At 41.6% G+C, this 21,326-nt stretch overlaps 1 protein-coding gene across 1 annotated transcript in view; it reads right to left on the reverse strand.

Moving 5' to 3' along the window:
* The window catches only part of PRRG1 (proline rich and Gla domain 1), a 280,952-nt gene extending 262,572 nt beyond the window's left edge, over window positions 1-18,380 (reverse strand). The window contains exon 1 of the mRNA XM_072816961.1: window positions 18,261-18,380. Coding sequence (XP_072673062.1) covers window positions 18,261-18,303 — 43 coding nt within the window. The 5' untranslated portion in view covers window positions 18,304-18,380. The remainder of the gene's footprint in view (window positions 1-18,260) is intronic.
* Window positions 18,381-21,326: the final 2,946 nt, after the last annotated feature.

Here is a 21,326-nt window from a genome sequence, read left to right on the forward strand (position 1 = left end):
AATCCCTTCAATAAATGGTATTGGAAAAACTAGAGTTACACACAGAAGAATGAAACTGGATCCCTATCTCAAACCATACACAAAAAGATCAACTCAAATTGGATTAAAAATTTGAATATAAAAAAAATAAAAAAATAAAAAAAAATTTGAATATAATACCTGAAACCATAAAATTCCTAGAAGAAAATATAGAGGGTAAGCTTCTTAACATTGATCTTGGTGATGACTTTTTTGGATTTGACACTGAAAGCAAAAGCAAACAAAATAAACAAATGAGACTATCAAGCTAAAAAGCTTCTACAGAGCAAAGGAAACAATTAAAATAAATATGGAATGGGAGAAAATAGTTGCAAATCATATCTTTGAGAAGGAGCTAATATCCAAAATATATAAAGAACTCATACAACTCAAATTTAACAATTTGGTTAAAAAAAATGACAAAAACTGAATGGACATTTTTTTCCAAAGAAGACATCCAAATGTCCAACAGGTATATGAAAAGATGTTCAACATCACTTATTATCAAGGAAGTACAAATCAAAACCACAAGATATCATCTCATACCTATTAGAATGGCTATCACCAAAAAAGACAAGAAATAACAAGTGCTGGTGAGGTTGTGGAGAAAAGGGAACCCTTGTGCACTGTTGGGAAAGGAAATCAGTACAGCCACTATGGAAAATAGTATGAAGATTCTTCTACGGAAAATAGTATGGAAATTCCTCAAAACATTATAAATAAGGGCACCTGGGTGGCTCAGTGGTTGAGCATCTGCCTTGGGCTCAGGTCGTGATCCTGGGGGTCCCAGGATCGAGTCCCACATCAGGATCCCCGCAGGGAGCCTGCTTCTCCCTCTGCCTGTGTCTCTGCCTCTCTTTGTGTGTCTCTCATGAATAAATAAGTAAAATCTTAAAAAAAAAACATTATAAATAGAACTACCATATACTCATATAAATACTACTATGCACTACTAAATACAATGTAAACTACTATTCATATAAATAGAATTACATCCAGTATTTTACTTTTGGGTATATATCCAAAGATAATGGAATCACTATCCCAAAAATATATATGCACCCTCAGGTATCACAGCATTGTTGCAATAGCCAAAGTATTGGAAACAACCTACATATCTGTTGATGGTTGAATAAAGAAATTATAACATATATACAATGGAGTATTATTCAGCCATAAAAGGGGGAATCCTGCCAATTGTAACAACATGGATGGACTTTGAGGGCATTATGGTGAATGAGGTAAGTCAGAGAGAGACAAATACTATGTAATTTCTCTTATAAGTGGAATCCAAAAAACCAAACTCACAGATACATAGAACGTATTGGTGGTGGACATAATAGGGTGTGGGGAGTAGAGGAAATGGGTGGTCAAAAGATAAAAATGTGCAGTTATAAGATAAATAAGCATTGGGAATGTAATTTACAGCATTGAGACTATTGTTAACAATACTGTACTGGATATCTGAAAGTTATTAAGAGAGTAAATCTTAAAAGTTCTCATCATAAGAGAAAAAAATTTGTAATTATGTTAGGTAATTAATATTAACTAAACTTATTGTGGTACTCTTTTAGCAATACATATATTAAATCATTATGTTGTGCATCTTGGACTAATACAATGTTATATGCCAATATATCTCAGTAAAATTTGAAAAACACCTTGCCTTAAAAAATTTGAATGGTAGATTGCCCTCCTTAATGTGAGTGAGACTTATCCAATCAGCTGAAGGCCTAAAAAGAACAAAAGGCTGACCTCTCTCCTTGAGTAAGAGAGAACTCCTCCTGCCTGACTTCCTTTGATCTGGGACATTAGTATTTTCTTGCCTTCAAACTTAAACTGAAAATCAGTTCCTCCTGGTTCTTAACATTGCTGTCCATCATTTCTCCTGGGTCCCCACTATATTGACTGTAGATCTTGGGACTTGTCAGCCTCTGTGATTGCATGTAACAACTTACTTTTTTCAATCTAGAATTTATTTATTTATTTATTTATTAGGTTTTAAAATTCCAGTTAACATACTGTAATATTAGTTTCAGGTGTACAATACACTGATTCAATAGTTCCATACCAGCCAATTTCTTATATTTTATTGGTTCTGTTGTCCTGGAGAACCTTAACACAAATATTGACCACAAACATGTCATCTTATGGCCCTATAACCATATTTTTAAAAAACATAATCTGCTCTGTATTTTTCCTATTCTATGTTTATATTTAGTTTTATAACACTTACTAAAGAAAAATTGGACATATATTTCCTTTGTGGAAATTTGAGGTCCCAATCCATGCTTCTTTGTTGATTTTCTCTTAGAAGAGTTGGGTTTTATGTCTTAGGTTTTTCTTAGTTTTAAAATATATTTTACTGTTACCTACTTCCCTAGGAGGTAATTATGAAGGATGAAATACCTGAGAAACACCATTTGCACCCCTTATAGCATGCACAGATAAAGCCATTATTATTTTAAATATTCATAGAGTTAAATTATAGGGATAAATTAATTATTAAATAATCTTGGGAATATAATGAGAAAACATTCTATAAAATCAAGACCCCTTTTACTTAAACAGATTCTTACAATGAAGTCTACAATGGAATCTCCCAAGGAAATTTTGAAAGTCTACAATTATATTAAGATAAAGCACTTGTACAGGCGCTTGGGTGGTGCAGTGGGTTAAGCCTCGGACTCTTGGTTTTAGCTCAGGTCATGATCTCAGAGTCATGAGATCCAGCCCTGCTGTGGGCTCACACTCAGCATGGAGTCTGCTTGGGATTGTCTGTCCTTCTCCCTCTGCCCCACCCACTCCTGCTCTCTCTCTCTAAAAATAAGTAAATCAATCTTAAAAAGAAAGACAAAGCACTTGGGTTAAGCAAATATAGAATAAAATTTTATGTCGTTGAGAACTGATCATGTAGTTCTTTTCCATCTCTAGTGTGCGATTTTATCATTAAAATCAACTTATCAAGTAGACGTTATTATTCTATTTATTTACAGAATCAACAATTATATACCTCTAAAACTGCTTAGAGAAGTTTACATTGTGATATTGGATAGTTGATCCTTTGCTTTCTTCATAAAAACTGATTATAAAATAGCATAAGCTTCCAAAGAGTAATAAAAAGACCCCAAAAAAGGTACGTCAACTAGAGCCATGAGATTAAACCTTTCTGTGAAAATAGTCATTTTACCCTAACTTTATCTGAGAGCAGTCAGAATATTCCATCACTCTATGTTGTATCTTGAAAACAGAGACCATGTTTGATTCTTCTGTGTATCTCCAGAATCAGAATATCTGATATATTTGGAGTATCTAAATGGTTGTTGTATTAATGTACAAACACAATAGTTATAGATACCTAAATTGGTCTTATGTTTTCTACTATAGGATCTTTGAATTCTAATAATATATAGTTTTTAAAAAATTTACATATACACGTGTATTATCTTGTATGTATGTGCTTGGGACAATAAGGGGAGGGGGGAAAGATGGTTGTTTAGTTTGTTCTGCTTCTCTAATAGAATGTAGATCCCAGTCGAACAGACACTTCTTTGTTACTAATGTATGCCCAAATCACAGACCAGTACTTGGGCAATATTAGATAATCAATAAATATTTGTTGAATGAATGAATAAAAGGCAATTTGAAATCAGTAGTATAATCTGTAGAACATAATTGAAAGATTAAAAAAATAAAAGACTTCCTGAGTGGCAGTGAAAGTACAGATGAGGCCTGAAGGAGGAATATATCCATCCAAATGGTTAGCAGTGCTTTCTCTAAAAATGCACCTAAAACTTTTGTTTTCTGCAAGAGAAAAGAGAAATCTGCATTTACCCAGGAGGAAGGGAGAGCCAGATGAGAGGGGACGAGCAAATCTAGGATGTCAGTGAAGAGATCCCTGAAGCTGTCCATATTGGTGGCCAGACAGGACAAAAGGAATGTGTTACTAGGATTGTGCTGAAAGATTAAGAAATGAAAGAGAATAAAGGGAGTGAAGAACAAGTGCAAAAAAGAGTGGAAGATTAAGAGGTGGAAAGGTTTGCTGAGAAGTTGGAGGTATAGCTCTGCTGTCAGAAAAGACAGAATGTGATCATAAATAGGAGAGATGTGGAAGTCCCTGAAACAATAAGGTCTAGGAACTGAGTGAGGAGGCTATCAGAAGTATCATTATTATGGATGTTGAGTCACTGAGGATAGCTGCTATCCAAGTAAAACTTTGTGATATTAAATATTCCAATGATACCACAAAAGCACTGTATTTAATGAACAATCCCATTAGGATAATATTCAAGTGCATTGTTCAAAGAAACCATGCATGTGATTAACTCAGAATGGCTGAGTTATATTCATGAGCAACATTTAGAAATATTATATAGGCCACACGCTCAGCAGAGTCGCACTGTGTCACCCAGCTCCTTGGAACACAGAATAGCGCTCCTGCTCTGCCCCGCTCAAGCCCCGCCCTGCCCCCGCCCCCAGCCCCACCCCGGCCCCGCCCCGCCCCCTACCCTCTGACCTCCTGGAATTCCTAACCGATTCTCACCCCAACTCCCAAGTAACAGACGCATCCTCTGGATCCAGCACAGAGTTCTTGAGCCGCCCGCCCAGGAGCCTGCCTTCCTCCAGCCTCTCTCGTCCAGGCACTTTGAAAAGGCGCCGAGGCACCGCAGCCCTCTCTTCGCACCGCGGTCACCTTCGCCCTGGTGCCCGGCCGCCTTAGGCCCAGGGTGGGATCCTGGAGAGTCGGGATCGAGTTCCATGTTGGGCTTCCTGCATGGAGCCTGCTTCTCCCTCTGTCTGTGTCTCTGCGTCTCTCTGTGTGTTTCTCATTAATAAATAAATAAATCTTTTAAAAAAAATGAAGTTTGTGAGACACCTGGGTGGCTCAGTGGTTGAGCAGGTGGGTGTGGCCCCGCGCCCCACCCCCCGCCGAGCACGCCCCGCCCCCTCACCTCGCCCCGCCCCTGCGCCGTGACCCCGCCCCCCCGCCTAACGGATTCCACCTCCCACCTCCACAACAACGGACTTTAAGGGACTTCCCTCCTGCCGCATCGCACCGCAGGCGACGCCACGAGGCTCTCCTGGGCTCCGAGCTTGGACACCAACCGCGGACCTGCCGCCACCGCCATTGGCGCCGCAGGCCTGTCCTCGCGCCGTGGCCGCCCTCGCCCTCGCCCCGCCCCCGCCCTCGCCCCCGCCCCGCCGCCCGGGCCGCCAGCCGTGGCCGCCGCGCCCATCTCCCAGGTTCGCCAGAACTACCACCCCGACTGCGAGGCCGCCGTCGACAGCCGGATCAGCCTGGAGCTGTCCGCCTCCTACGTCTACCAGTCCATGGCCTTCTCCTTCGACCGCGACGACGGGGCCCTGAGGAACTTGGCCCGCTTCTTCCAGCGCCAGGCCCGCGAGGAGACCCAGCACGCCGAGATGCTCGTGGAGCTGCAGAACCGGCGCGGGGGCCGCATCCGTCTGCGCGACGTCAAGAAGCCCGACCGCGACGCCTGGGAGAGCGGCCCGAGGGCCACGGAGTGCGCCCTGCACCTGGAGAAGCGCGTGAACCAGAGCCTGCCTGCTCGACCTGACCTGCACCGGCTGGCCACCGACCAGAACGACGCCCAGCTCTGCGACTTCCTGGAGGCCCGCTCCCTCCGTGAGCGAGCGAGCGAGCGAGCGAGGCAAGGCCATCCAAGAGCTCTGGGAGGCTACGGCACCAGCCTGCGCAGCGTGGGGGCCCCGGAAGCCGGCCTGGCCGAGTACCCGTTCGACAGGCTCACCCTGCGCCACAGCCACAAAGAGAACTGACCTGGCACGGACACCTCCCCCGGGCAGGGCCCAGGGCGACTTCCCCTGGGCGCCCCGCCGAGCGTGCATGTTGCAGTATTGCCTTGGCAGAACCTTCAGGTTTTTTTCTTCCAGTTCTGCCATAAATTATAAATAAATAAATAAATAAATAAATAAATAAATAAATAAATAAATAAATATAAATGAATAAATAAATAATAAAGTTGTTTGGTTTCAATAAAGTTATTTGGTTCAAAACTTTAAAAAGCTCTCTGGTTGATTCCCGCGCAAACCCTTCACCTTTTAAGTTTTACAACAGGTATTCAGGAGTCTCTCCACCCACCCCTGCCCCATCTGTATGCAGCTCAGGATCTCTGAAGATGGAGAGGAAAGGTACTCCATGGAACCTGGAAAACAAATCCATCTTCCCTTTATAAACGATGTGGGGCGGGCAGCCCCGGTGGCACAGCGGTTTAGCGCCACCTGCAGTCCAGGGTGTTATCCTGGAGACCTGGGATCGAGTCCCGCATTGGGCTCTCTGCATTGGTGCCTCCTTCTCCCTCTGTGTCTCTGCCTCTCTCTCTCTCTAGCTGTGTCTCTATGAACAAATAAATAAAGTCTTTTTTTTTTAAACTATATGGGGAAGCAGGGATGGGGTGGAGTGAGGAGGGTGGCCTGGGGACCCGGTGTGAATGGGAGCATGTGTATGGTAAAAGTATGAAACAACATGGTCTAGAATTCACCACGGTAATGGTCCCTATGGAAAAAGTGAAGAATGGGATTAGTCTAGTATTAAAGGGAGTCTTCAACTTTATCTGAAAACATTTAGCTTACTAAAATATGCAAATGTTAATCATTGTTGCTTCTGGGTAGCAACAGGAACAATGTAACTGAATCTTAGCCCGGCTTCCCATAGACAGGTACCTGACTTCTAGGTCACCATGCGTATTGCCCTTACCCAATATCCAAACACGGTTTTCTCCTTCAACTGTACCCTTTCTTCCATTAATGTAGTAGGAGTATCCAAAACCCCAAATTACCTGCTAGAATGGCTGACAAACACAAGGTCAAGTTTGAGGCTCAAATTTGTAATATGAATATGAAGGGGAATAAATTTCCCTGAATGTTAAGCCAGTGATCTGGCTGCTTTGAAGAATTTAGGGGGTGGGCAAAAGTTGAAGCTGGGAGACCAGTCAGGAGATGCTGTAGCAGATCCAGTGAAAGACACTGGTGGCTGAACTGGAGTAGAAGCTGAGTAAGAGGTGGTAGAGACAAAGTCTAGTTGGATTTGGATGAATCAAGATTTGCTCATGAACCACGGGAAGAATGAGAAATGGGGAAAATCATCTAGGTTCTGCTGTTTGTACTTGAACACCTGACTGGATGGTAATGATAGTTATTAATTTGAGGATGTTTGCAGGGGGACACCAGGGGTGGGGAAGGCATGTCACATAAAATCTGAGATGCCTATTACATATGCAAATGGAACTCTCATGCAGGCAGTCAGAAAAATGAATCTGAAGCTCAGGTGGGGTGTCGGGTTTGGAAACAGACATATATGAGAGATATCAGTCACAGATGGTGGTAAGATCATGGGACTGGATAAGGTCAGCAGAAGTGTAGAGAGAGTGAGGCACGGCCAGCCCCGTGCCCAGGCAGCTACCGTTAGAGGATGGGTTGAGGTGTTACAACACCCAGAGGGCTGCTGGCCCCACCTTGACCATTAGCTCATTCCAGACTGTGACCATCTGTGCCCATACCCAGTGTCCCCAAGGCAGCCTGTTCCTGAAGTAAGTGTGGTTTCTGGTTGCTCCTCTCAAGATGTGGAAAGAAGTTAGTCATAACTTCTTTCTTTCTTTCCAATTTCTTTCTACCCATAGTTTGTGGCTATGGGTAGAAAGAAATTATTTCTTAGTAAAAAGATTTCCCAAGGAAATGATAGATGCATCTCTATGGATATTTTCTTCTGCTTTCCTTTAAAAACTCCTCCGCTCTCTGGGTCCACTCTCTGATGGGATGAAATCTGTACCCATGTAAATCTTAAGGTTATTCTATCTAGGAAAAAATACTCAAAACATTTTGTTTCTTCTGTACAGTGTGTAATTTACAAAGATCAAATTTTAAAATTTATGAATTTTGCATCTTGTAATCAAAGATACATGGGTAGCGTGAATCTCTTTAAAGCTAACATATTGGGGGATCCCTGGGTGGCTCAGCGGTTTAGCTTTGGCCCAGGGCGCAATCCTGGAGTCCCAGGATCGAGTCCCACGTTGGGCTCCCGGCATGGAGCCTGCTTCTCCCTCCTCCTGTGTCTCTGCCTCTCTCTCTCTATGTCTATCATAAATAAATAAATCTTTAAAAAAAATCTTTAAAAAAAAGCTAACAGATTGCTATGAAGTATTTAGTAAAATACGAATAACTCTAGCTAAGCAGTAATCTGCTTTCACATTTTCCCATGACCGTGCTTTAATACTTTCTTAAAAATGAGTATTATGGTCCTTTAAGCTTAGTTTCCAGAAGATGTTATTACCCTCTATTATTCCTAGTCACATTTGGTCTTTTTGCTATTTCCTTCTCTGCCTACTTTGAGGATTTCTCCTCTCCCTGGCTTTGTCTCAGATTTTGCATATTTATTTATATACTTTAATATGTATCCCTGCCAGAGATATGAGGAAGCACAGGGCAGGCATCTATTTGTGTGTTTAAAACTATCAGTTTGCTGAGGACCCTTCTTACTTTCCTGTTTTTGAGAGGCATTTTTGCTATAATGGTTTCTTAACCTCAGATTGCCTGGGTTCACATCCCAACTTAACCACTCATCTTGGGTGAACTTGGATATATTATTTAATTTCTCTGTGTCTCAGTTTCCTCACACTTAAAATAAGGCTAATTAAAGTGTCAATTACACTGGGTTTCTGTGAATATTAATTAAGTTAAGGTATGTAAATCTCTTAAAACAGTGCCTGGCACAATGTAAGTAATTTATGTACTATCTACATTACCATCACCATTGTCATCATCATCATCACCATATTTATCATCATCCTTAACTCAACTTATAAGTTCATTTGTGTGTTTTGTGTTTTGGGGAAAAGATTGCATGTCTATATTTTGCCACTGGGAATCTCTCTCGCATTTTAGCCAACTATGTCACCTTGCATATAGGGAAGGGGAAAAAAAAAACAAAACAGTACTCTGTAGTTTCTTTGGTCCTTGGGTGCAGCCAGAACTCAACAAGGAAGATTTGTGTTTATGTTGCCCCAAGCTCAGGGCCAGAAGTGAGTTTTACTGTGACAACTTTCTGTGGTAATCCTATTTTGTCTAAACCAGCTTTCCTTTTAAATGGCCTCCTAGAACACGTTTTCCTTATTCTTCCCCAGTCCAATTTGCCTGATACTTCTCTTTCCATCTGGAACTACATATCACTCCTCAGAGATGGATAAAAACAAAGGGATAAACACCTCACTCTGTTTCTCACCATACATATGGATGTTTTGACATGAACAGGTGTAGAATGGGGTGAGAAATGGCAAAAAGAACAATATTTGAGCTACTGATAATATAAAAATTAAAATAAATTAAAACATCATGAACTTCAGGCTCTTAAGCTTTTCTGCCTTTAGAGTCAACCTGTGAAGCTTTTAAAAATCTTGAGGCACAGGGCACATCTCAGAACATGCACACCAGAGTCTTCTGGGGAGGATCTAGACATCCCAGACTATGAAACTCAGTGTAGTACCTTGCTACTATTCAAAGTGTAGTCTAGGAACCAGAAGTGTTAGTCTCACATGAGCACTTGTTACAAGTGCAAAATTAGAAGCCCCATTCCAGAACTACTGAATCAGAATCCACATTAACAAGATCCCAGGTGATGAATATGCAGACTGAAGTTTGAAAAACACTGGTTTAACTAACATCTTGGTATTCAAACACGGCTTCCCTGTGGAATCACTTGGAGAGCTGGAAAATAATAATGCCTCAATTTCCACAACTCAGTCATATAATCATGCAAGTACTGGACCAATCACACAAAAAAATTTACTCTAACTTCAATTACAGTTATTGAATCAAGAATTACTAATCACACACATACACATACAGTTTTACCCATTTTGCTGATTTATCACAAACTGCTTTGTTTTATTTTTTTATTATTATTTTAAAAGATTTATTTATTTATTTATTTATTTATTTATTTATTTATTTATTTATTTATTTATTTATGATAGACATAGGGAGAGAGAGAGGCAGAGACACAGGAGGAGGGAGAAGCAGGCTCCATGCCGGGAGCCCAACGTGGGACTCGATCCCGGGACTCCAGGATCGTGCCCTGGGCCAAAGGCAGGCGCTAAACCACTGAACCTCCCAGGGATCGCCAACTGCTTTGTTTTATAGCATGGGTTGTCAAACTATGGCTTACAAACCAAATCCAGATTTCTGCATAAAGGATATTGGTCTGTAGTTTTCTTGTGATACCTCTGTGTGATTCTGCGCTCACGATAACATTGGCTTCATTAAATGTGGAGATAGTCTCTCTTCTATTTTTCAAATGAGCTTGTGAAGAACAGGTAATAGTTCTTTTAAAATATTTTTTAAAAATCAAAAGCCTGGACTTTTGACTGTGAAAAGTTTTTAAATCACTAATCTAATCAATTTGCTCTTATGTAGGTCAGATGACATATTCTAGTTCTTCTTGAGTCTTCTTGAGTCAGTTTCTGAAGTTTATATTGGAAGTTTGTCCTAGGAAGTTGTCCATTTCATCTAGGTGGCATATGTAGTTCTGGTTCACAATATTCCCTTTTTTGCTTCTATGAACAAGGCAGTGATGTCCTTCTTACATTCCGTATATAACTTGTCTCTTTCTTCCTTTTCTTGGTCAGTCTAGCTACATATTGTCAATTTTGTTGGTTTTCAAAAGAACCCCACTTGATATTGTTTCCTCTATTGTTTTTCTGTCCTATGTTGCTTTTACTTCTTTTCTCATCTTTAACATTTTCTTACTTCTGCCTGCTTTGGGTTTATTTGGTTCTGAACTTTCTCTCTCTTTTTTAAAATGTAGAATGTTTATTTGAGGGGATCCCTGGGTAGCTCAGCGGTTTGGCACCTGCCTTTGGCCCAGGGCGTGATCCTGGGGTCCCGGGATCAAGTCCCACATCAGGCTCCCTGCATGGGGCCTGCTTCTCCCTCTGACTGTGTCTCTGCCTCTCTCTCTCTCTCTCTGTGTGCATCTCTCATAAATAAATAAATAAAATCTTTTAAAACATAGAATGTTTATTTGAGATATATTTTTATTTTTTTTTAAAGAATAGGTATTAATTCTTTAATTATTTTTAAAGATTTTATCTATTTATTCATGGAAGACACAGAAAGAGAGAGAGGCAGAGACACAGGCAGAGGGAGAAGCAGGCCCCATGCAGGGAGCCTGATCTGGGACTCCATCCCGGGTCTCCAGGATCGCGCCCTGGGCTGAAGGCAGCACTAAACTGCTGTGCCATCTGGGCTGCCCGAGATATATATTTTTAATGTGACCATTTGCAGCTATACATTTTTCTCTCATCGCTGCATATGGTGCACTCCATATTTCTTGGTATGCCATGTTTCTTTCTCATTCATCTCAAAGTATTTTCTAATTTCCCATGTGATCTCTTCTTTGACATATTGGTTATTTAGAAGTGTGTTGTTTCATTTCCACGTATTTGTGAATTTCTCAAGTTGTCTTCTGTTACTGATTTCTAATCTTGTTTCATTTTGGTAAAAAAAACATTCTTTGGGGATCCCTGGGTGGCGCAGCGGTTTGGCGCCTGCCTTTGGCCCAGGGCACGATCCTGGAGACCCGGGATCGAATCCCACGTCGGGCTCCTGGTGCCTGCTTCTCCCTCTGCCTATGTCTCTGCCTCTCTCTCTTTCTCTCTTTGTGACTATCATAAATAAAAAAAATAAAAATAAAAAAAAGAACATTCTTTGTTATGACTTCAATCCTTTTAAATTGATTGAGGCTCATCTTAGAATATGGTGTATCCTAGAGAATATGTCATGAGTGCTTGGGAAGAAGTATTCAGCTCTTGTTGGGTGGAGCGTTCTATAGATTTTTGTTAGGCCTACCTGGTTGATAGTTTTAGTAAAGTCTTCTATTTCTTTACTGCTTTTCTTCCTAGTTATGCTATCCGTTACAAAAGTAGGAATTGCCATCTCCAACTATCATTTCCGACTTCCAATTTCATCCTTCAATTCTGTAGGTTTTGTTTCATGTATTTGAGGCTTTCTGGTTATGCATATGTGCATTGATAGTATTATCTCTTCCTGATGATTTGAACTTTTTATCACTATAAAATGTGCCTCTTTGCCTCTAGTAAGAGTTTGTGTCTTCGGGATGCCTTGGTGGTGCAGCAGTTAGGCATCTGCTTTTGGCTCAGGGGTTGATCCTGGAGTTCCAGGATCGAGTCCTGCATCGGGCTCCCTGCATGGAGCCTGCTTCTCCCTCTGCCTGTGTCTCTGCCTCTCTCTATATATATCTCTCATGAATAAATAATTAAAATCTTTAAAAAAAAGAAAAGAGTTTGTGTTTTCATGTACATTTTTTCCCCTGAGATAGGTATAGCCACTCCTGCTCTCCTTTGGTTACTGTTTGCATAACGTAACTCCTTTTTACTTTCAAACTATTCATGCCTTTCAATATAATGTGTATCTCTTGTAAATAGTATATAGTTGGATATTCTTTTTATCCATTGTGGCAGTATCTGTCTTTTGATTATATAATCTATTTACTTTTAATGTTATTATTGATATGGTTGATTTATATCTGCCATACTGTTATATGTTTCCTGTGAATCTCCTGTCTTTTGTTTCTCTATTCTTCCTCTAGTCCCTTCATTTGTATGAAATAGATATTCTCCACTATACCTTTTTAATTCATTTGTTGGTTTTCATTCTTATGTTTTAAAGTGATTTTTTATTCATTTCTCTAGGGATCACAATATGTATTTTAGCACAGTCTACTTCACCTTAATACTAATACATTCCAGGGGCACCTGGCTGGCTCTTGATCTTGGGGTCAGGAGTTCAAGCCCCACATTGGCCCTAGAGACTACTTAGGGAAATAAAAAAAGAAAATACAAATACACTCCAGTAAAACATAGAAACTTTGTTCCAACATAGCTCCATTCTTTGTATCCTCAGTTGCACTATCATTGCTACATACATCTGTATATTATAGACCTAACAATACAATGGTTTATTATAATTATTGCTTTAGACAATTCCCTTTAAAAACAATTTGTGTGTATTCTAGTCACAGCCTGGTGATATTTCCTTTCAGATAGAAGAACTTTTAGATTTTTTATAAAGCAAGGCTATTAGCAATGATTTCTATCAGTCTTCATGTATCTGGGAACATCTTTATTTTACCTTCATTTCAAAATGATAATTTTGCTCAATATATTAGTGTTTTTGGTTGACATTTTCTTCCTTGCAGCAATTTGAATATCCCATTGCCTCTGGCCTCCATTATTTATTTATTTTTAAATATCTTTTATTTATTTGAGAGAGAGAGAGCACAAGAGACAGAGTGCAAGTGGGAGGGGGCAGAGAGAAAGAGAGAAGTAGGCTCCCCATTGAGCAGGGAGCCTGACTTGGGGTTCATCTCAGGACCCCAGGATCATGACCTGAACAGAAAGCAGATGCTTAACTGAATGAGCCACCCAGGTGCCCCAGCCATTGCCCTTTTCCAAAAAGATTTATTTATTTATTTTAGAGAGCAGGGAAGAGGGGCAGAGGGAGAGAGAGAAACCCAAGCAGACTCCCTGCTGAGCACAGAGCCCAATGCAGGCTTGATCTCATGACCCTGAGATCATGACCTGAGCTGAAATCAAGAGTTAGACATTTAACCAACTGAGCCACCCAGGTGCCCCCACCTATTGCCTTTTTATGTATAGGAAGGATATCTTGGGTGTACATTGATTTTTTGTATGTAATATCTCTATATATCATGAAGAATCATTTCCTTTTTCAGAAAGAGAGTGAAATGGGGTTAGATATGTTAAAGTGTCATGATATATTTAACTTAACTACATCCAGAACAAAATTATTTTTAGTAATCCTTGGAATAAATTATGGCCAAATTAATCTTAACTTCTTGATATTGTTTTGCCAGCTCTTCTTTTCATATAAGTAAGGGTTCTCTGGGTCTGTATTACTAGGTTTATTTATTTTTATTTAGGGGAACAAAGACTGGTGGTCCGGAGACTGGATTTTGACTTGGTTGCCAGTGCCCAACAGCAGAATGCCTGGGGGCATCCACTTACAACAAAGAGTATAAGTAGTGGAATCACTATTACTATATTTAAATACCAATGGCTGGCAGGAATGTGCTAAAGTCTGAATCTAACTGTGAATTATGTCACTGTCCCTACCCAGGGCAAGTGCTACTCAAAGGGCATGCTCACAGGAGGAGGAAGACAGCAGAGGTGGCGATTTGGAGCTAAACGTACGTACTTTCGTACTTTCATTGCTGACTCAGGGGAAGAGGTTTAGGATGCTGGTTGTGTTTTCTAAAGAGCACCTAGCAGTTTCCACCTTGTATGCGAAGCTTCCACATGTTTTTCAAATGATAATTTTATGCTTTTGATTTTCTCTCTTCTTAGTTTTCCTCACAGGAGAAAAAGCCAATTCAGTATTGAAACGCTACCCAAGAGCTAATGGACTTTTTGAAGAAATAAGACAGGGCAACGTTGATCGTGAATGCAAAGAAGAAATCTGCACGTTTGAAGAAGCAAGAGAAGCTTTTGAAAATACTGAGAAAACTGTAAGTGTATTGGCAATTTGTAAGAAACGTTCACAGTTTTGCCTACCTTTGGATGTACGTTTGCAGTCTGCATTCTCGAATTGTGTGCATCGCTCTCAGTTACAAATTGATCACAAATTACCTTTGTGAGGAACTCTGCAAGCGGCATCTAAGAATACACCTGGCTAGGAGAGCCAGGTTCGCTTCCCCATGTGTGGGTCTGTGTGGGTCGGGCTTTGAGGGCTCTGTTCCCACAGGACTCTGCTGAGCGGAGATTGATCATCCTAGCAAGGGGGAAGTGCTTGTTTCACACGAGGCTCTGATGGGGAAAGTTACCAATATCATCACCTCACTTTGCCTAATCAGTGAGGAAGGGTGAAGGAACCTAAGAGATATTGACACTGTTTTAAAATCTTTGACTTCTTGTACAAAAAAAAAAAAAAAAAGACCTATCTATCTTTGAACTCCTCTCCCCACTCTAAGAATACTCCTCCTTACCTCTCTTTACTGTAGATGGCATGCTATTCAAGGACAGCAGGGGTGGGAAAGCCAAAGGCAGTGGTCTAAATTCTGTGGAACTGCTCTGGAGTTGGAAATGACAATACCCAACATAGCCATTATATAAAGATCCATTCTTGTGCACCGACCATGAAAATAACATTAGTTGCTAAACAAGTGATGTCAGATGTACTAGAAGACAATCAAATACATCTTGTGTGTCATTTGTTTATTGCTTCACGTGATTTTTTGTGAGTGTGTGGATCATTGTGCGTATGTGTGTGTTTCAACACAAGTGGCTTTGTCTTAAAGTAGCCACATTCCTAGAGCAATCATAAGCTATTATGTACTCTAAAGAGAATAAAGTGCCATTTGTAAATGTGATCTAAATGTTATTTAGAACCTTCACTATCTATACCAAATATCATGAAATGTTTAAAGTGCAATATGGCTCATGTTTTCAAAACATGCACAAAATCTATATTGTCCTCTATATTGTATTTTTTCAATGAATGTAAGTTTTAGATATTCTCTAGTTTTCACAAAGCTAATGACTTTTCCTCCTAATTTCTTTTAAAGGAAAGGCCAGTACTTGTTCAAAATGCATTGTGTGAAAGTACTTTATGCTAGTGAACAATATTATTTTGAACTTAAAAAGGTAAGTAATTTGTGGATCCTTGGGCGGTTCAGCAATTTAGAACCTGCCTTTGGCCCAGGGCATGATCCTGAGTTCCAGGATCGAGCCTGGTATCCGCCTCCCTCCCTGGAGCCTGCTTCTCCCTCTGCCTGTGTCTCTGCCTCTCTCTCTGTGTCTCTCATGAATAAATAGATAAAATCTTTTTAAAAAATGTAAGTAATAAAAAAAAAAAAATGTAAGTAATTTAAAATTTACAGGAAAGTTGAATGAATACAAAAATGCCCTTTACTTAATATTTGCCAATTACATTTTGCCACATTTGCTTTATGTTTTCTTTCCCTTCCCCACACTTTTACTAGTAAGCTGCATATATCATAGAAACTTCACTGTGTATTTCCAAAAAAAAAAAAAATTACTTAACTACTATGTAGTAGATGTATCCCTATTTGCACTCAACAATCATTCTAATAATGTCCTTTATAGTACTTTTGTTTCCTTTCCAAGATCTAATTCAAGAATCAATTCTGTCTTAGGAGCTCTCACAGTACAGATCTGTTTGCAGCTTTTATTTATTTATTTTTATTTATTTATTTATTTATCTGTTTGTTTGTTTGCAGCTTTTAGAGTTGGGTGAGTAAACTATAAAGTTCCAGGCTTTTGTAAGTAGTTCTTGAAGAAAAAGAAAAATCTGGAGGAGACATAAGATATTTGGAGAAGGAGAGAAAGAAGTGCAACTCACAACCAAAAACGCATCTCTCTCTCTCTCTCTCTCTCTCACACACACACACACACACACACACACGTAAAGGAAATTACTCCTGTCTCTCTTCTAATTCTCCATTCCCCTCAAAAATTTAAGGAAATAAAAGCCAAACCGAAACTCCCCAGGGAAAACCGAGACAAAGTGGAGTAGAGCTGCCAGAAACGTGGGCACTACGAGGTAAAGTCAGGCAAATTGCTCCTTGAGAGAGGAGGGGGAAGACGGAGCAGAGAACGCGGGGCGTCCTGGTGCAGTTGGGGCGGTTTCGCTTGTCCTTTTTAACGAGAGCGTGGAAGGCGTTGCATTTTGAACACAACCGCAGGGTTCTCGCCTTAAAGGGGATCAATTACCGCAAACAGCATACGCGTTACTCCGGGGCCCACGGAACGGCCACGGGAGGGCGGAGAGGGCGTGGGGGCGTGGGGCGCCCGTGGCACTGGCGTCGGCGGCCAGGAGCCGGGGGGGGGGGGGGGGGGGGGGGGGGGGGGGGGGCGGGCGGGGAGGGGCGCGGGTCAGGGAGGCGGCCCCATGTAGCCCAGGGGCCCGCGGAGGGCCAGGACGGAGCGGAGCGGGGCGGCCCCGGGCGGGCGGGTCGGGGACGCGGCAGGGGTGGGTGGGTGGGGGCGAGAGGCGGTGGCCGTCCGGGCCGCGGGGCGGTCCCGGGCTCCGGGAGGCAGGGGTCGCGGCGCGCCGGGCCCTCACCGCTGCTGAGCGTGGACTCGCAGTGCCAGATGTCCAAGCTGGCGGGTTTCCGGCAGGACTCCCACAGGGACAGGTAGTACTGGTGGTCGGCCGTGACCCAGGCCGGGCTCAGCACGGCCCCCAGGTCCAGGCACAGCGCCAGGAAGATGCACACCAGCCCCACCAGCTTCAGCGGCGTCAGCACCGACACGCGCACCTCCTCCATGCCGCTGCCCGCCGAAGCCATGCCCCGGGCGCCGCAGCCGCGCGCCCCGCCGCCGGAGGCGAGGTCGCCAGGCGGGTCCGCAGAGCCGGGAGCCCGACCTCCTCTGGAGGGAAGCGCGCGCCGCGAAGGTGGGTCTGCGGGAGCTCCCGGCCGGGCTGGGGGGTCTTGGGCAGCCGCAGCCACGCCGAGCCCGCCGCGGACCTTCGCCGCCAGCCCCGCGCCGCGCTCTGCCCTGCCCAGCTGCTCCCAGGACTGCAGGAGGGTGGAAGGCTGGCACCCAGCGGCGAGGGACAAGGGTTTGCACCCCACAGGTGGCCTCAGGCTCTTGTTCCAGGTGCAAAAGGCTGGCGCGCAACCGCCACTACTCTGTGCAGAGCCAGGTTCCTTCTCTGAACCTGGAGGCCGGTGGGCGCAGAGCACGTGCCCCCATCTCCTGGCTGGCGCTGGAAAAATGGGTCCTCCCTCTCATGTATCTCATACAAGTGTAATCATATAGTATTTGTCCTTTGTGTCTGGCTTATTTCACTTAGCATAATGTTTTTAAACTCTTCCATGTTATAGCATGTATTAGAATTTATTCCTTTTTTAATGCTGAAAAATATTCCATTGTATAGTAGTCCTCCCTTACATCCCGGGTGGTTCGTCCAAGACCCCTGAAACCAGGGTTAGTACAAAACTCTATATATACCATGCTTTTTCTTATACATATATCCCTAAGATAAAGTTTAATTTCTAAATTAGGCACAGTAAGAGATTAACAATAATAGAACAATAACAATATACTGTCATAAAAGTTATGTGAATGTGGTCGCTTTCTTAGAATATCCTATTACCCTGTACTCACCCATCTTCTTGAGATGATGTGAGATGATAAAATGCCTACCTGATGACATGAAGAAAAGTGAATAACACCCGCATGGAGACATAGCTTTAGGCTACTGTTGGCTTGCCAATTTCTCAGGAGGACCATCTGCTTTCCCCGGCTTCGGCTTCGCTTGACAGCAGGTAACTGAAAAGGTGGAAAGCGAAACTGCTGATAAAGGGGGACTATTGCATATATATACTACATTTTGTTTAACCTGTCCGTTAGACATGTGGGTTGTTTCCACCTTTTGGCTATTCTGAATCTCACTGCTTTGAAAACAGGCATACAAATATCTGTTCAAGTCTCTACTTTTAATTATTTTGGATATATACCCAGAAGTGGAATTGCTGGATCATACGGAAATTCCATTTTTAGTTTTTTAAGGAACTACTATACTGTTTTCCATAGCAACTCACCATTTTACTTTTAGATCAGCAATGCAGGGGCAGCCCGGGTGGCTCAGCGGTTTAGCACTGCCTTCAGCCCAGGGTGTGATCCTGGAGTCTTGGGATCAAGTCCCACATCAGGCTCCCTACATGGAGCCTGTTTCTCCCTCTGCCTGTGTCTCTGCCTCTCTCTCTCTGTGTGTCTCTCATGAATAAATAAAAATCTTAAAAAAAAAAAAAAAGATCAGCAATGCACAAGGGTTCCAGTTTCTCCACATCCTTCCCAAAACTTTTGTCTTTTGTTTGCTTTTTATAATAACTATTCCACTGGATGTGAAATGGTATCTCACTGTAGTTTTGATTTGCATTTCCCTAATGATTAGTGATACCGAGTAGTTCTTTATGTATTCATTAGCTATTTTTTATCATCTTTTGTGAAATGTCTATTCAAGTTCTTTGCCTACTTTTAAATTGGGTTGTTTTTGTTGTTGTTGAGTTTTAGGGGTTCTTTATATGTTCTGGATATTGATCCCTTATTAGATATATGATTTGCAAAATATTTTCTTCCATTCTATTGGTTGCCTTTTCATTCTCTTGATAGTGTCCTTTGATTCACAAAAGCCTTTAATTTTGATGAAGACCAATTTACATATTTTTCTTTTGTTGCCTGAGCTTTTGGTGACCTATCTAAGAAACCTAATGTCATAAAGCTTCCTTTTATGTTTTCTACTGAGTTTTGTAGTTTTAGCACTTATGTTTAGGTCTTTGATTCATTTTTATTCTTTTTTATGATGCAAGGTATGGGTCTAGCTTCATTCTTTTCATGTGGATGTCTAGTTTTCCCAGCACCATTTCATGTAGAGACTGTCTCCTTCCCCCAGAACTATACAGTTTTGAATTTTTATCCTTCAGACTACTTGAAAAGTCACGAGGAAGCAGTGCTGCACTATAGAGAGTAAAGCCTTCCACATCTTGCTTGCCTCAGCAGATCCACATCTGTCCAACATCTTTGTGGGTCCCATCCCTCTCTCGTCTCCCCATCTGCTCATTCAGTAGATTCCATCCCCAGGGCTCTCAACCTTTACTACTTGAAGTGTGGTCCAAGGATGCCACCAGGACTAGAATCGTCAGTGAGTTCACTAGAAACGCAGAGCTCTGGCCTCTCTCCAGACCTAAAGATTCAGAATCTGTAGTTTAATGGGATCCATAGTGATTTGTGTGCAAGTTCAAGTTTAAGAAACCTCAGCTACAAAAAAAAAAAAAAAAAAAAAAAAAAAAAAGAAAGAAACCTCAGCTACATCATCTTCTCATGTCTCTCAGGGCTCAACTTGTACTACAAGCAGTGGTATCAAAGCAGCTTCTAAGCAAATGAAAACTCACCACTTTATGCCCTACCCTTCAACGCATTACCTGATGCCCAGGTGAATGGTGTTTCATTCCTGTTGGCTTCTCCGCAGGCTCTAATTGTCACTAGGTTTGGTTGCATTGGCACTGATTAGTCAACGATGTCAACCTTAACTGGCATCAGTGTATTCTAGACTCACTTGTTCTCAACCACCTTGTTTTATTATGTTCCCACTTCTGAGAGCTATTGGTTTTACTGCATCTCATGCTTGATACTTGATGGATGAAGATAAATAATGATGGCTTACCAAGGGTGTCTCAAATAACCATCTTTCAGATTCTGAGGGATATGGAACTTCCAGGATGGTAATATGAGAAGTTTGGGGGAAATCTTATCCCTGGAGAAACATTTGTTAAGCTGGTGAAACTGGCATAGACACTCAAAGTCTCTAGAGATCCATCAAAGGTCTTAAAACAAAGTGAGAAGCATTTATTTAACTAAGTCTATGGGAATTAAGTAAGAATGGTGGGAGGACATGGCCTTTAAGCTAGAGATGACACATAGGACTTCACAGTTCCACCTTGCACAAGAGCTGTTCCAGGGGCCTCAGCATCTTAGGGTAGCTCCCATCTCCCCAGCTTATTGGGTGGAAGAGCTATTCTGAAAGGAATCCAGACAATTGGGTACTAGAGACAGAATTAAAGTGAAAGATAAGTAAAATTTACCTTAAATTAAAATGATAAAAGTTCAATTTATATAAATAGCCGGTAGGTCATGTAAAAAGTAAGAGAGGGGTGACTGGGTGGCTCAGTTGGTTAAGTGTCCAACTCTTGATTTCAGCTCGGGTCTTGATCTCAATCAGGGGTGTGAGTTCAAGCCCTACATCGGGCTCTATGCTGGGCATGGAGCCTACTTTTTTTTTTTTTTTTTTTTTTTGCCGAGCCTACTTTTAAAAAACGTAAAAGAAAAAAAAATAAACAGGAGAAAACAGTGAGAGATGAAAAAAATAAAAAAAAATAAATGTAAAAGAGAAATAAAACTTATTATTATAGTTGGCAATCAAGACTGAGAGACAAGGTGGTAACCCTTGTAGGGAGCAAGTTTTCATGGCTGGCATAGACTCAGGGTGATCAACACCATAGTTCTATTTTTTGACTACTGCCTTGGAGTGAAGTAAGTGAAAGTGTGATTTCTGATAATGCTTTATTATTACTTGACAAGATGTCACAAATTTTAATAAAGCAAGAAAGATAAAGCAGAATGATAAACATCTGCAGATATGTATATTTCCTTCGATATATTTTTCTCTTCAGTGCCTACTGAAATATTTTGTTAATTGTTTAAATGTTTTTT

This window comes from Canis lupus, chromosome X (genome assembly GCF_048164855.1).
Source record: "Canis lupus baileyi chromosome X, mCanLup2.hap1, whole genome shotgun sequence".
Lineage (NCBI taxonomy): Eukaryota > Metazoa > Chordata > Mammalia > Carnivora > Canidae > Canis > Canis lupus.